The 13,817-nt window shown below is 36.4% G+C and overlaps 1 protein-coding gene across 1 annotated transcript in view; it reads right to left on the bottom strand.

Moving 5' to 3' along the window:
• Window positions 1-1,021: 1,021 nt before the first annotated feature.
• The window catches only part of LOC126278072 (phosphatidylinositol-3-phosphatase SAC1), a 73,314-nt gene continuing 60,518 nt past the window's right edge, over window positions 1,022-13,817 (bottom strand). The window contains exons 12-13 of the mRNA XM_049977903.1: window positions 12,236-12,296; window positions 1,022-5,586 (exon numbers count right to left, since the gene is read on the bottom strand). Of these exons, the coding sequence (XP_049833860.1) occupies window positions 5,438-5,586; window positions 12,236-12,296 (210 nt within the window). The 3' untranslated portion in view covers window positions 1,022-5,437. The remainder of the gene's footprint in view (window positions 5,587-12,235; window positions 12,297-13,817) is intronic.

Here is a 13,817-nt window from a genome sequence, read left to right as displayed (position 1 = left end):
GACTTATCCAGCCAATTATAAAGGGCCCCAAAGTTTTGGAATCCAAATCATGAAGCAACTTGACTTTTTTTGCATATGCAAAACATTGGATAAGGTAGAACAAGCAATGAATGACCAAGTTCAGGAGTAACTAATGTTTGTCAATTGGGAAATACTGTCATATCCACTGACATTGTTTTTAGAAATATATTGTAAAGGTATAAAGAAAATATGAATACGATGACTAGCTTCCACTGACCCCTAAACAGAGCCAGAAATATTACAAACTTTGCTCCAATTATTTTAGAGGTGATTCACCAAGCTAACATCATTACAGCAATATATTATTATTTACCAATAGTAAAGTCGCAAGGTCCATTACTTGCAGTACTTTTCTCAACTGTTAACAGGCTTCTTAGATATACTAGCCATGTGAGGTCTCTCTTGTCTTGGTGTTAACAACATTCAGTGGCCACCCAAACCAGAGAGAGCATTCGTAAATGATATAGGATCCATTGGCATCTCACAAACAGTTAAATAAGGATCCCCTCATATAGACCCAATTTGCAAGGATAAACACTATATGACAAGGATTCACGAGTTGCATCAGAGATTGCTCACTAACAACTGTTTCACCTCACTAACCATTCTCCTCATACACACACATAGTTAACAGAGGGGGTGATGGGGTTTTCTATCCTCTTTGATACCTAAGGTTAAGCTAAGGTTCTTGCCCGGTGTGACACACAATGTTCCACACTGACATTGTATGGTGGTTGCTGAAGCAAGCACAGAACTTACGGTTACAGAGGATTGGCAGTGCCTGAGCTGTCTCGGGTAACTCAGGTTTGACAGACCCATACCCTGCAAAGACAGAGTTCCCCTGAGGTGATCACCATTTTGCATGACCTAAATCTTGTGGCTTATTGAATTCCATGGGCATAGCAAGCATTACTCACCTAAAAATGAAAAGAAAATAATGTCTTGGGCCAAGTATGTGTGATAGAACTAAATCTCTAGCACAAAAGCACACTGCAAAATATACTTTCTTGAAAATATTTTATTCTGTTTCAAAGTTACTACATAATTTTTGGTATACAATAGCTAATATATACTGTTACTTTGAATAATGTCATCTGAGGAAAGATTTACACCGGCTTCATTAAAAAAGCATCAAAACTGTACACCCACAAATACAAAAATATACTGTTTCTAAATAACTTACAACATATACGTTTTAAAAAACTTTAACAGTCATTTGTGATAGAACAAAATGACACAACTACTAAGAATCAAGAACTTGGATTAGTTTACCTACACTCCTGCTACAAATGAAAGATCATAGTCTTAGCAAATACTGTTGTATTCTTCTCTAAACAGGTGAGAGAAAGAAAGTGGTGCAATGTGAAAGAAAAGACAAATTATTGAACAATTAAGATACTGGAAATTTCCAAGCAAGTGATATAATGTGCAACAATATGTTAGTTGTACAAAATTATAAATGTGTAAATTAATCGAATGCAGTGACCTGGAAATTAACAAGGTTGCCTTTGTTTGAAATATTTACCTCTTGGGTCAGTTTCAGTTCAGCGATTATGAAGAAACTTGGTGACAGGTGTGTTGCCAATAGTCTCAAGGACAATACCACTGATGGTCAATCAGATGCTGTATGGATTTGCAGATACATGCATTACATTTCACTATGATATCTGATACTTGTTGTTTTAATGCGAAGATCATATTTTGATGTATTTTTTTACGTTGTGTGGATTACAATTCTATCCACTAATTTGTACAGGAATGAAATGGATAAACCACATTTTAATTCTACATTTGAGCATAAAAAAATTTAACTTCCCATTGCACATTAAATTATGCCTGCAAAATGAGTATATGCATGTGAGAGGCATCAGCACCACAGATGGAACTGCTGCTTACGAATGAGTGAAATAAATCTGTACTTTATAATTAAGTTAATGGAATGTTTAGCCATGGACAGAATCACTGGTACATGATGTTCTATCACAAAGATATCAAACATCATTTTTGAAGTAAGTTTCACTTACATGCAAAAAGAATAAAATTTTTATTGCCTAACGCTACTATAAAACTCGGCTTCTGTCATATCTCAGTTTTTATCACATTTTAACTTAATAGAAAGTCATTAAAGTTTATTGTTTGTGTGGATCATCACCTGGGAAAGTAGGTAAATATTTGGCAATGCAGCTCTAAAACTGAATAAGTGATTTTTGCCTTTTAGCTATGCGCTCTCTGTCTGTAATGTTTATAAAGGACCTTCAAAATGTGTAAAACAGTATTCACACACATTAAAGTGCGAGTATGAAAACTGCTTGAAGTCGTCAACATCTGCACCTCAATGTCGGAAGTACGTGTACCTACTGTAATCGCACATTGCAAAAACGCAATCTATTTCAGACTTCTTACTACTGCTGAATTAAATGACTGCTTACTAAATACATGCCTTCTGATAATGCACTATTTTACCTCTTCTGCAGCACCCATAGAAATACAAACTACAGTTAATTCATTCACTATTATTTACATGACAATTGTTTAACACTTGTCATAATATAATACTTAAGCCCACGTGAATGAATAATAATGTTTATTTGAAAATGCCACATTTGCCAGAAAATCATACTAACTATCAGGTACAGCAAGATTATTTACAGAGTCCAATATTTAAAAATACACTATGATAATAAAGAACCTGTATAAGAATTGTATAATTTTGCAGAGGAATTTGAGATTATGACACAGCAATAAAAAAAAAGCCAATAACTAGTATCACAAAAAAGTGCAGATAATAATGGCTCGCCCTACAAAATGATAGGCTAATTTCTTCCTGCTTTGCGAGATAGGACTTAGAATTAACATGGTTATAATACAAGGATTAAACAATGGAACCTCTAAATTATCCATCCAATTACATTACTTTAATAGTTGAAACTTAAAACTATGATATCAGGGATGCAAAATATTTGCATCTTCCCTTTTTTTGTTTCACAGAACAAAATTCGAATTCTTCCATCACATGAATTGGAAGAATATAAATATATCACCATGATATATCTTGTTAAATTACAATATATTTTTGCTTAGCGTGACACTTTACTTGTGCCTCCTGAGCATTGTTTGTACAATATTATGGAAGATTTACAATTCTCAGTATGTACATATATACAAAAAAGTACACTATTATAAAGAAAGGTATACACCTCATTCACTTCATATATGAATCACTGAAATGGATATGGAAGAAAATATTCTCAGTGGATGTATGAACAGAATTAAGATGTGTGAAGCTCTCAACACAAAAAACAAAAAGCAGGGAGTGGTGGCACTATCACAATTTGAAAGCTGTAGAGAGAAAGAGAAAAATATGTTTGAAAGAATGAAAGCCAAAACTGTTAGTAAATGAAAAGTAAAAGGCTATTATAAATAAAAGAAAGTCACTAAATGTTAAACAAAGCATTTCTGGCCATAGCTTATGGAACAGGCCTGATTAGTGGATTGATTAAGAAACATAGTATTAAGTGAAATTGATGGAAGAATTTCACAGTGCAAAAACAAAATTTAAAATCACCCTCTGAATCTAGCTTGCTGCCCAGTAAGTTGATGGATGACAATCCTCCTTACTCTGCTTCTTTAGCTTTTTACATTCTATCTCTTCAATTACCACAGTTATTTGATATTCTGGTGCAACCTTTTCTGTGACAAGAAGCACTTCCGAAAGCTCGCCATTCATAAAATATTTTCATCTACAATGATCAAATCTTTTCACAGTTGCTAATGTATCTAATATAATGTATTTGGGCAGCGGTCAATGGTGATTCACTTGCTGACCCCAACAGTATTGCACAGGATTTTTTTTTATCTGCTTGTACTCCTCATCTCCTATAGTGTAACAGTCCCTTTGTGAAGGATAGCAGAGCTATAACCACAGGCAGCTACTTTGAGTTGGATATTTCTCAAACTAAAGGGGCAGGGATGGAGAGGAATTAGAGAACATAAATATTAAAGCTGCAAACAAGGGTGAAAGCTGTATTAAAGAAATGAAGTTCATGGCATCATTAATGGTTGCTTTCAAAAGAAGAAACTTTCAAAATCAAATTTTTTTCTCAAGGATCTGTGAAAAATGACAGGATGAAAATTTATGCAGAAGCAAGGAGCAACAGACAGCAACATAAAAGTAAATGCAAGTGCAGGCAGTGACATGATAATGTGTGCAACAACTGGTCTTTATTTTCCCATTCTTGAATAGCAAGTCAGTTAGAGAGAACTTTTCTTCTCTTCACTTTGGGATCTTACAATACATTTTCATTATTCTCCTTTCCTATTTAGCTTCCAAATGAATAACTGAATTCTCTCTCCTCTCTCTCCTCTCCTCTCTCTCTCTCTCATCTCTCTCTCCTCTCTCTCTCTGTGTGTGTGTGTGTGTGTGTGTGTGTGTGTGTGTGTGTGTGTGTGTGAGAGAGAGAGAGAGAGAGAGGAGGAGAGAGAGAGAGAGAGGAGAGAGAGAGGAGAGAGTGATGGGGGGGGTGGGGGGGGGGGGGGGGGGGGGGAGGGGCTGGTTGGTATATCCTCTACCACCAAACTATCTTAACCTCTGTACATATGTACATATGTACATGTATATACAGAAGGAGCTGCATGATTACCTGTGATAAACACAGAAAGAGGTGAACAGAAAACTGACAGTTGGATAAAACCCTAATAATTCATGCAACAATCAATATATTGTATAACAAAAAGCAATATATTGTATAACAAATGCATACAGACTATCTATGAACTGCCAGAATCGAATCTGGCAAAATAACTAAAAAATGTGAGTGACCAAGATTCTAAATGCAAAATGAAACAAATTCTACTTTCTAATTTGCTCAGTACCAAAAGTTAAGTCATAAAAGTTGCAGTTTTAGTTTTAACAGGAAATAGTACCTAATGTATAATTAAGGAGGTTATGCATTAAAATTGTACTTAGTACAAGAATGTGGAATATTATTCATTTTCTGAACAAAATGAGATTGCAGAAAAATATTTCTGCAGATCTCTCATACATATCACCTAAACGAAATACTACAGGAAAACACAGACTATATTTCCTGAAATGAATGCTAACCTCATTTCTTAAAAGTAAACCTTTCTATTTAGTTAAAAGTCTAAAAAGTTATGTCGACTGCCTCTTCACAGTCTATCTATAATCTGCTTAAACAGAAACATGTAGTTCTGTTCTTTTGTTTACTACCATGCTTTTCAGAAGATATGTTAGACTGAATGTAGATACATTCATGTAGTAGTACTTGAAGTGGCAGGTAAAATTATGCTGCTCCATGTACAACAAAAAACATGTTTACTAGAATCTATCACTGTTATGGAAATGATACTTAGGAGAGACAAGAATAACTGGAATTAGCAATCGAGTTATTTACTGCTATTCTAAAGAAAGTGCCGAGGATCCTCTGAGTTCACACAGCTTTGGATAATCCACAAACTCAGTGCCATAGATCATAATTATCATTGAGGTCACAGATACCATTGATGCCCAGAACAGTAAGTACAGAAGACTCTCTGTGTTATATTCTGAAAGAAGAAAAAAGAACATTTTTTATTAATACTGGCAACAATAAAGCAGATAAATCAAAGTACAACTTTAATATTGTTTATTCTTAAATACTGAAGTCAGAAACTGTACATGGAAAAAAAACATTGTAACATGATTTTTTTTCCAAAATGTTATTGTTCTTCCTTTGATAAAAGTAAAATCATCAAACAATGGAAAATCCAGGCTGGAATAACTGTTCAGATTCACTGATGACATCGTCATGACAGGCTGAGGGCAACCCTATCCACATTCCTGCAGAAGAACCTCTACACCTTCTCCTCCATTCACTTCACCTACCACCACCACCACCACCACAACCACCACCACCACCACCACCATCCTCCTACTCCCGTTCTGTCACAGGCATCATCAATCATCAAAGGTAGGGCTATCTGTGAAAACAGTAGCACGATTTACTAACTAAGCTACAACCACTGCACTGCTTTCTGTGGGCACGACGACCAACAAGTTGTCTGTCCAAGTCAAAGGCCACCGACAAACTGTGACCAAAAGAGAGCTGGATCAGCCAGTTGCTGAACATGCTGCCCAACACCATTGCTTCACTTCAGTGACTGCTTAACAACTTGCGCCATATATACACCACCTAGAAACACCTGTTTTCTGAAATGCACAGGTGTGAACTCTTCCAGCCATATATCCTATGTTCCTGTAACCCTCCTAGTCTCAACTTTCATTAGTCGCTGTCTTTCACCCACCAGGCCCCTTCCCTGCTTCCACTCTAGTATTAAACAGCCTTCTATTCTACCAGCACACCCACTAATCTCTTGCCGCCGCCTCTACTTCTCACCCCCTCCTAAAAATTTTCTTGTTATTTGCAGAATGAATTTTTACTCCACAGCAGAGTGAGCACTGATATGAGAATTCCTGGCAGATTAAAATTGTGCATTGGACCGGAACTGGAACCACTGCCTTTTATTAGGAAGAGCTCTACTAGCTGCGCTATCCAAGCCAACTCCGGACCCACGTTCACAGCTTCATTTGCACCAGTAACTCATCACCTACTTTCCAAACTTCTTAGACTCTCTTGCTTACCTTGTGGGACTAGCACCCCTGGAATAAAGAACTCTAGAAGGCAGGAGAGGGGTACTGGCATGGAGCTATAAGAATGTGTCACGAGTCATGTTTGGGTAGATCAGCTGGTAGAGCACTTGCCCATGATAGGTAAAGATCTCAGGTTCGAGTACTAGTCCAGCACATACATTTATTTTGCCAGAACGTTTCTTTGTATTGTCAATCTACATTGTGTGTCTTCTTTACTTCTATTGTCCTGGCATGCTGGATGACACACTCAAGATATTCCTGTAATTATTTCAATGATTAATGTAATGTTTTCTCATTTCTGTTATGTTCTGAATATCTTGAAAACATTTGCCAGTATATAAGTAGTCCAAATTTCACACGACTTATGTGAGCATGGTAATTTCTTTGTAATCTCCAAATTTTCATGATTGTAACTGAGTTTATGTTATCAGCTTCCTTGATATTTCAACAGATGGATCAAGTGAAGATCTTGGTTGGTTGGAATCCAGGCAGTGAGCAAACTTGAACTGAACAAGCCACACACCATCTTTTATGGCAACAACTGTTTTCTCTTTGTTGGCAATGGTGTTCCACTATGAATCAGACTTACACAATTTGAGATGACTTTTAAGCAAACTGAGCACTGAATTACCATGTTTTAGATAAACTAAAGTTTCTGTCCATATAAATTAACACATATATCATCAATATTAGTAAAAGGATAGGTTGTTACCCACTAAAGATGACATGTTGATTGCAAACAGGCACAGTGTCACATAATTATCTTTCAGCCAAAGCCTCCTTCACATTCACACAAGCACCTCACTCACTCATGACAGCCACGTCTGGCAGCTCTGGCCAGAAAGCAACTATCACATTAAGTGGCAGTCTGGAGTGGGGCAGGGAAGGAGGAGGGATAGCAGGTGGTATGGGTGAGGTGACTGAAGAGCGCTGTCAGGTGGGGCATGGAAGGACTAGATGGAGGCATAAGAAGACTGCCAGGCACAAGTCTGTGCGGCATGGGTAGGTGTGGAAAATAAAATACAAAAATATGTAAGGATGAGGGAGGAAATGTAAACAATAGAAGTAATTATAATTGGAATTGATCTAATATAGTCCTAGCCTAGCATTTTTGGAACTAGAGAAACACACTGTAAAATGAAAGTATTAATTTTAGATCACCTTCCTAAAATATTTCAAATAAGAATTATGACCCATAGAGATGTGACTGTGTGACTTAACAGCAAATAAACTCACTGATAATTCAAATTCAAAACCACTATATCTAAGTAAATAATAGCTATTCTATCTCGATTACAGAACAGGAACATCTGTGCTGTCTGCATAAAATGGAAACAACAACTCAGCAGAACACTCACAAGCACATTATTAATCTTTTCTTCTAGTAATTGTTTATTGTAAATTGATGGAAAAATGGACCATTATGTGAGAGAGAAAGGCTGCTCCAATTTATACGGAACACCACTAGATGAATAAGAATAATTGTATACACACATTGCTGGCATCAATGTTCTATTCAATTACAGACATATTTTGTATGGTCACGTTAGTTTTTTTTAACTGAACAACTGCTTTGTAAGCAGGAATTTTCAAAGCTCTAATAGTAAAAACTCAACTGATGCTATATCGGTATGCATGCAGCAGCATGTGCTACCAATGTCTTCCAAAACAGTAGGCACAAAAACGGGATTTTTTGTGTCTCATACCTTGGGTTCTATTCATGACAGAAAGGTAGGTTCAAATGTTTTGGATAGCCCTTCGCTAGGAACCATTTGTATACCCAACAGAACTATCCTATAGCACAGGGTCAAAGTTGGAATATTACACACATCTTCCCCAGTTTTAGGCATGTGGAGAAAATTGGTTACTCGGTTCCTGAAAGGGGAAAAAAAAATTCCTTGACAGCAGTGGACATCTAAATAACCAATAACCGCAAATGGTGTAAATTTTGGTGGTATATTCTTTAGGAATTTATCTAGAAGCATCATCTTCCCTTTTTCAGAAATCTTAATCTCAGAACCTCAGGAACATGGTGTACAGCAAATGGCTGAAATTTTTATGATATGTTTGTAAGAACCTGATCTCAAACAACCTACACAATTTATTTGACACCTTTATCCATTCTGAGACAGAGCTCCAACGTTACCCCACTTGTACACACAACACACACATGTAAAAACTGGTGTGAGATAAAAACAAAGTGACATAGACATATGCTGTAAAGTGTCTCCATTATTGTCAGAAGAGTTCTGGGAACCCAAAGTAGTTGTACTGAAGCACATGCAAAATTATTGTGCATGTAAAATCTAGTCTAAACTGTAAAGTTAGTTTTGCATTATTTCAGTTTCACATAAGTAGACTACCAAAATTTTACTGACCCATAATGTTCTTTTAATTGAGTGTCATGCCCTGCTGTATCATGGAAAGAAGGGAACCAATGAAAACATGCTCCTATTGCAGCACAAAAAAGGTGATTATGGTACTGTTAAAAATACTGACTGGAAAGTGGGGTACCAGCTGCCTGTCTACCTTCATCAGCACCTTTTTAAAATTTTTGGCATGTGAATATATTGATGATTCTTTATGTTGTCGGAGCAGGAGGCAGTGGCAGTAAAAATAGATGAAAAGTAATAAATACTAGAAGATAGCAGATAGTGGTTGTCACGGAGAAAGAGTGAAGGAGACAGTTGCAGTGTGAGGGAAAGAGAGGTACATAGTGGCAGTGAAATATAGTTGAAAGTAACAGAACAATGCAAGGTAAAGAGTGAATGAGATAGTGCCAATGGGAGAGGAATAAAGAGAAGGAAAATGTGAAAGTGGGTAACAGCCAGTGATGATAAGAGATAGACTCTATGACAATGATAACAAGGAAAAGAGAGATAATGACAGAAGAGATGCCAGCAGTGGGAAGGAATGAATGATAGTAGCAGTATCAGAGAACAAGAGGCAGTCAGTGACAGTAATAGGAGGACAAACAATGGAAAATTGCAACAAGGCAGGAGTGTGTGACAAAGACAATGAGATAATGACATGAGCTGGGCTCAATGAGCTAGAGAGAGGATAGACAAGTAAGAGAGGATGGATATGAGTGACTTACAGTGATGGACTAGTGAGTGTGCATGAGTTACAGTTGGGGGAGCTTGTGGGAGTGAGGAGTGACTTACAGTGATGGACTAGTGAGTGTGCATGAGTTAACAGTTGGGGGAGCTTGTGGGAGTGAGAGGTGAGCTGCATGTAAAACGAGTATGAATATCTTCACAAACAAAAACTTCTGGGAAACATTTTAAACAAGCTGAGGAAGGTAAATGAGGCAGCCTGGTACCCCACTTTTCAGTCAGAGTCTTTTAAACAGGAGTATATTTGCTTTTTTTGTTCTCCCACAGGAGCATCTTTGTGCTGCTGTTCACAATATTTAGAAAGCTGAAGACAGTGATTCTTAGGTTCGTATCAAATTTATTGAATTCTGAAAAACTTTTGATACAGTCCCATGTTAGTAAACTAAATATGTTGCTAGTTGTTGGAACAAATATACAGCTGGCTTGAGGACTCACTGAAAAAGAGATCCCAATATGTCACTTTCAAGAAGACATTGTTGGAAATGAAAGACCAGGGAGTCTACAATACTACTATTCATTCTTGGAGGTGAAAAGCAGCATCAGGCATATCTTCATGAGGTGCAACAGGAACTGTAGTATACACACACACACACACACACACACACACACACACACACACACACACACACACACAAATGATTTCCATAACTCGATAAGAGTTTTCATGGAAGATAAAATCATATCCAAAAAGTTGGTGCCAGTGTAATAATATTGCAAGATGCTGAGCTGCTTCTGAACTATCAAGTGCCTTGTACAAAAACTGACAGCTGAGCCTCAAAAAAGCAAATGTACTTTAAAGTATGTAAATAGTCAAAAATGCCTTACACTGACTGAGTGCACTATATGTGATACATGGTAGTTACACTGAAAATAAATTTTATTACTCACTGAAGCCAGGGTGCCAGCAAACTTAAATTTACACTCAATATATATGAACAAGTGAGGATGGGGAGATTTACACATCTATAAGCCAATGACTAGAATACAACAACAATTTAACATTCAGTGGCACTTTTGTTCAACAGTACTCTTCATATACTCTTGAAATCTTATATTCACGGCGTAATGTGTATGAATCCATGTTTCATATGAGTAAACAACTTGTCAAATTAGTTCTGATACTTCACTTTTTTCATAAAAAATTTAACATAGTATGCCTTTTTTTTAAACGATGCTAACTTGTTCATGTATATGGTGACTGGTAACTTTGAAAACCAAACATGATCAATTTAGTTCCCACAACAGTGGTCTGCAGTTCGTTTCACCGAGTAATAACATGCTAATTTCTATTTAATGAGTTTCTTTGTTTACTTTCTATTAGGTAACTTATATTTTCTCTTTGGCAGAGTACATACTATACTGAACATTTGATCCAAGAAAAAATTGTTTATCACACTGGGACACAAATGTAGATCTCAGTCTTTTGTTTGCGTGGTGGTATCTACTAGCCTCTCAGACCAAAAGCTTTAACTTGTCTCTAGTTCCTCTCAATGCATTTGAAACTTCACGAATATTCTCCCAAAATGCTGTAGGACTACCACACTTTTGGAGAATGGATATAGTGAAGAGATGGAGATGATAAGATGGAGTCAACTCTCATATGAGCACCTGAAGGCAAAATCAGATTTGTAAATAGTTTCCCGCAGAGGAAGCTTATAACTAAGATTCAAATGGAGAATGAGATGAAAAGCAGTAATTTTGAATTTTTTATAGATGATATCATTTTAATATCCCAGGAAGCCTCAAATCATTCCACTTTCTGCTGTAGAACAAAAATTCATTGTGGAAAGTAAATGTGAATAACAGATTTTTCTGCATGTGAGATAGCAGGCATGTTGTGCAATTTATGGTATGAGTTGCAAGTTAGTGGAGTTTTGAATGCTGTTAGTAGGCCTGATAGCTTATGAGAGAGAGAGAGAAGGGAGGGGTGCAAATTTCCTTTTGGCAGACATAAGGCAAAATACTGCAGATGCTTATAATATACAAAGGAGGGACAATAGGTAATCTGTAGTGAAAATCTCAAAAATGCATTTAATTTTTTGTAACAGTAGTGAGAGAGAACCAAATTTTTGAGAAACTTTCAAAGTGATGCACATAAATGGGTATGGTTATTAAGTTCTTTGTCTTAGAGACATCTCCATTAAATACGATTTTTTATAAAAAAAAATATCTTTTTGTGCATTTAAAAAAAGACAAAACATTAATTCAAGATGTAATCTGTTAAAAGGACTTGCAAAATCAAAGTTAATATTTTAACACCTGGCACACATCAAATACTGAGTCAAGGCTTTTACATCCCTCTATTGTTCCCCTTCTGCAATGTGTGAACTAATATTGATACATGAAGTCCTGTCTCAGATTTGCCTTCTTTTTTATGATAGATGATGCAATTATTGAAGGAAAAAAGTTAATCACTTAACAATGTACAATGACAGTGTAGGTTACTCACCCGTTGGCGTTATAATGTTCGCAAAGAACATTGCTATTGCCACCATCAGTACTACTGGGAACTGTAACAGAAGATACATGCAGTTCAGTTACACAACAAGAACTAGAACATATACTTGTTGAAAGAAATAGGTAGCACAGTTATTAACAACATACTTCTTACAAGAATTATCTATCAGAATGCAGTCTGTAGAAAGAAAAGTTGACTAGCAAATGGGGGGGATGAGGGAAGATGAGGTGGAAAGTGGAAAGGGGGAGGGGGGCAAAGAGGGAGTTGGTAAGAAGAGGGATGGAAAAGGAAGGGAAAATTTTAATAGTGCTACTTCCCACTTTCTCTAATCTGAGTTGTTCAAATAAACATATCCATTGTATTACATTTCTTCATTTATTTCTCTCCTCTTCATTTCAAAGTACAAGTTAGGGGCACAGTAGATAACAGATTATAAAAGCATGAGTTTTCTGTACATACTTCATAGTAAGAACAGAAAGAGCTCACATTGCAGTAAAAAAATGAAACATGACACATTTAAAACACAATACAGCTGGTGAATCAACAAAACCAGTAAATGTTCCAAACATAGTAGCACTATTACAACCTTACATGAGTAATATATGTAGCAGTAGCTTCACATATACAACAACATAGAATGTAATGTAAGAATAAACAACCATTTCTTACCAGAATACACAACAGTGGAGGTAATACAAGTAAAACTTTTATAAGCTGCAATTATTTTGATTTCAATGACAAACTCGGTGTGTACAAGCTCTTATAATATAAATAAAGGAAGAAGAGAAGGCAAAACTCAGTGTACAGTTGAGACATTGAATGGTCAGGAGGCACATAAATAAGTCTTTAAACAGTGCTAAGCTTTTCACTGATGTTCACCCACAGAGCTAAGTAGTGTGGAAAACACCAACACCAACACACACACACACACACACACACACACACACACACACACACACACACACACACCTGCATGGCTACACTGTCCTGGTCAACTACATTGGGTTGAGGTGCAGTGCTGATACAATATTGTTGACCTGAGCAATGTAGCTGATCAAGTGTATTTATATTTTATACTAGTCAGCCCTGAAGGACAGCATCATCAGCAAGCTTAGTAACATTTCTGGTATTCCTTGTGTTTATTTACCACTTGATGCCTCAGCTAAAGGGTGAGTTATTATCTTTGCTCCTTCCATTATTTATAAAATATTTTTCATTACAGTTTTTAAGAATTATATAGAGAGAATTATATTTCAAAGGAACACAAAAGGTTGCTTAGAGTTTAACACCGTTGATGACAAGTTTAAAAACATTCTAGAAATCGATCATGCCCTTTTCAAAGGAACCACTCTTCCATTCACCTACATCACATGTGAGAAACCATGAAAAACGTAAATCTAGGAGACAGCTGTAGATTTTAGACCCACTGCTCCCAAACGCAAGTTCAGCATCTTAATGCTGACACCACTGTAATCAGTCACTTTCTTCAAGAACAAAGTACTAAGAAAAATTAAGTTACAGCTACCCTTACATTCATCAGTATTTGGGGAAAAAAACATGAACCAGGAAGAGG

Source organism: Schistocerca gregaria, chromosome 6 (genome assembly GCF_023897955.1).
Source record: "Schistocerca gregaria isolate iqSchGreg1 chromosome 6, iqSchGreg1.2, whole genome shotgun sequence".
In the NCBI taxonomy this organism is placed as follows: domain Eukaryota; kingdom Metazoa; phylum Arthropoda; class Insecta; order Orthoptera; family Acrididae; genus Schistocerca; species Schistocerca gregaria.
Note: the sequence above shows the minus strand (reverse complement) of the source record. Positions and strands in the feature narration are given on the sequence as shown.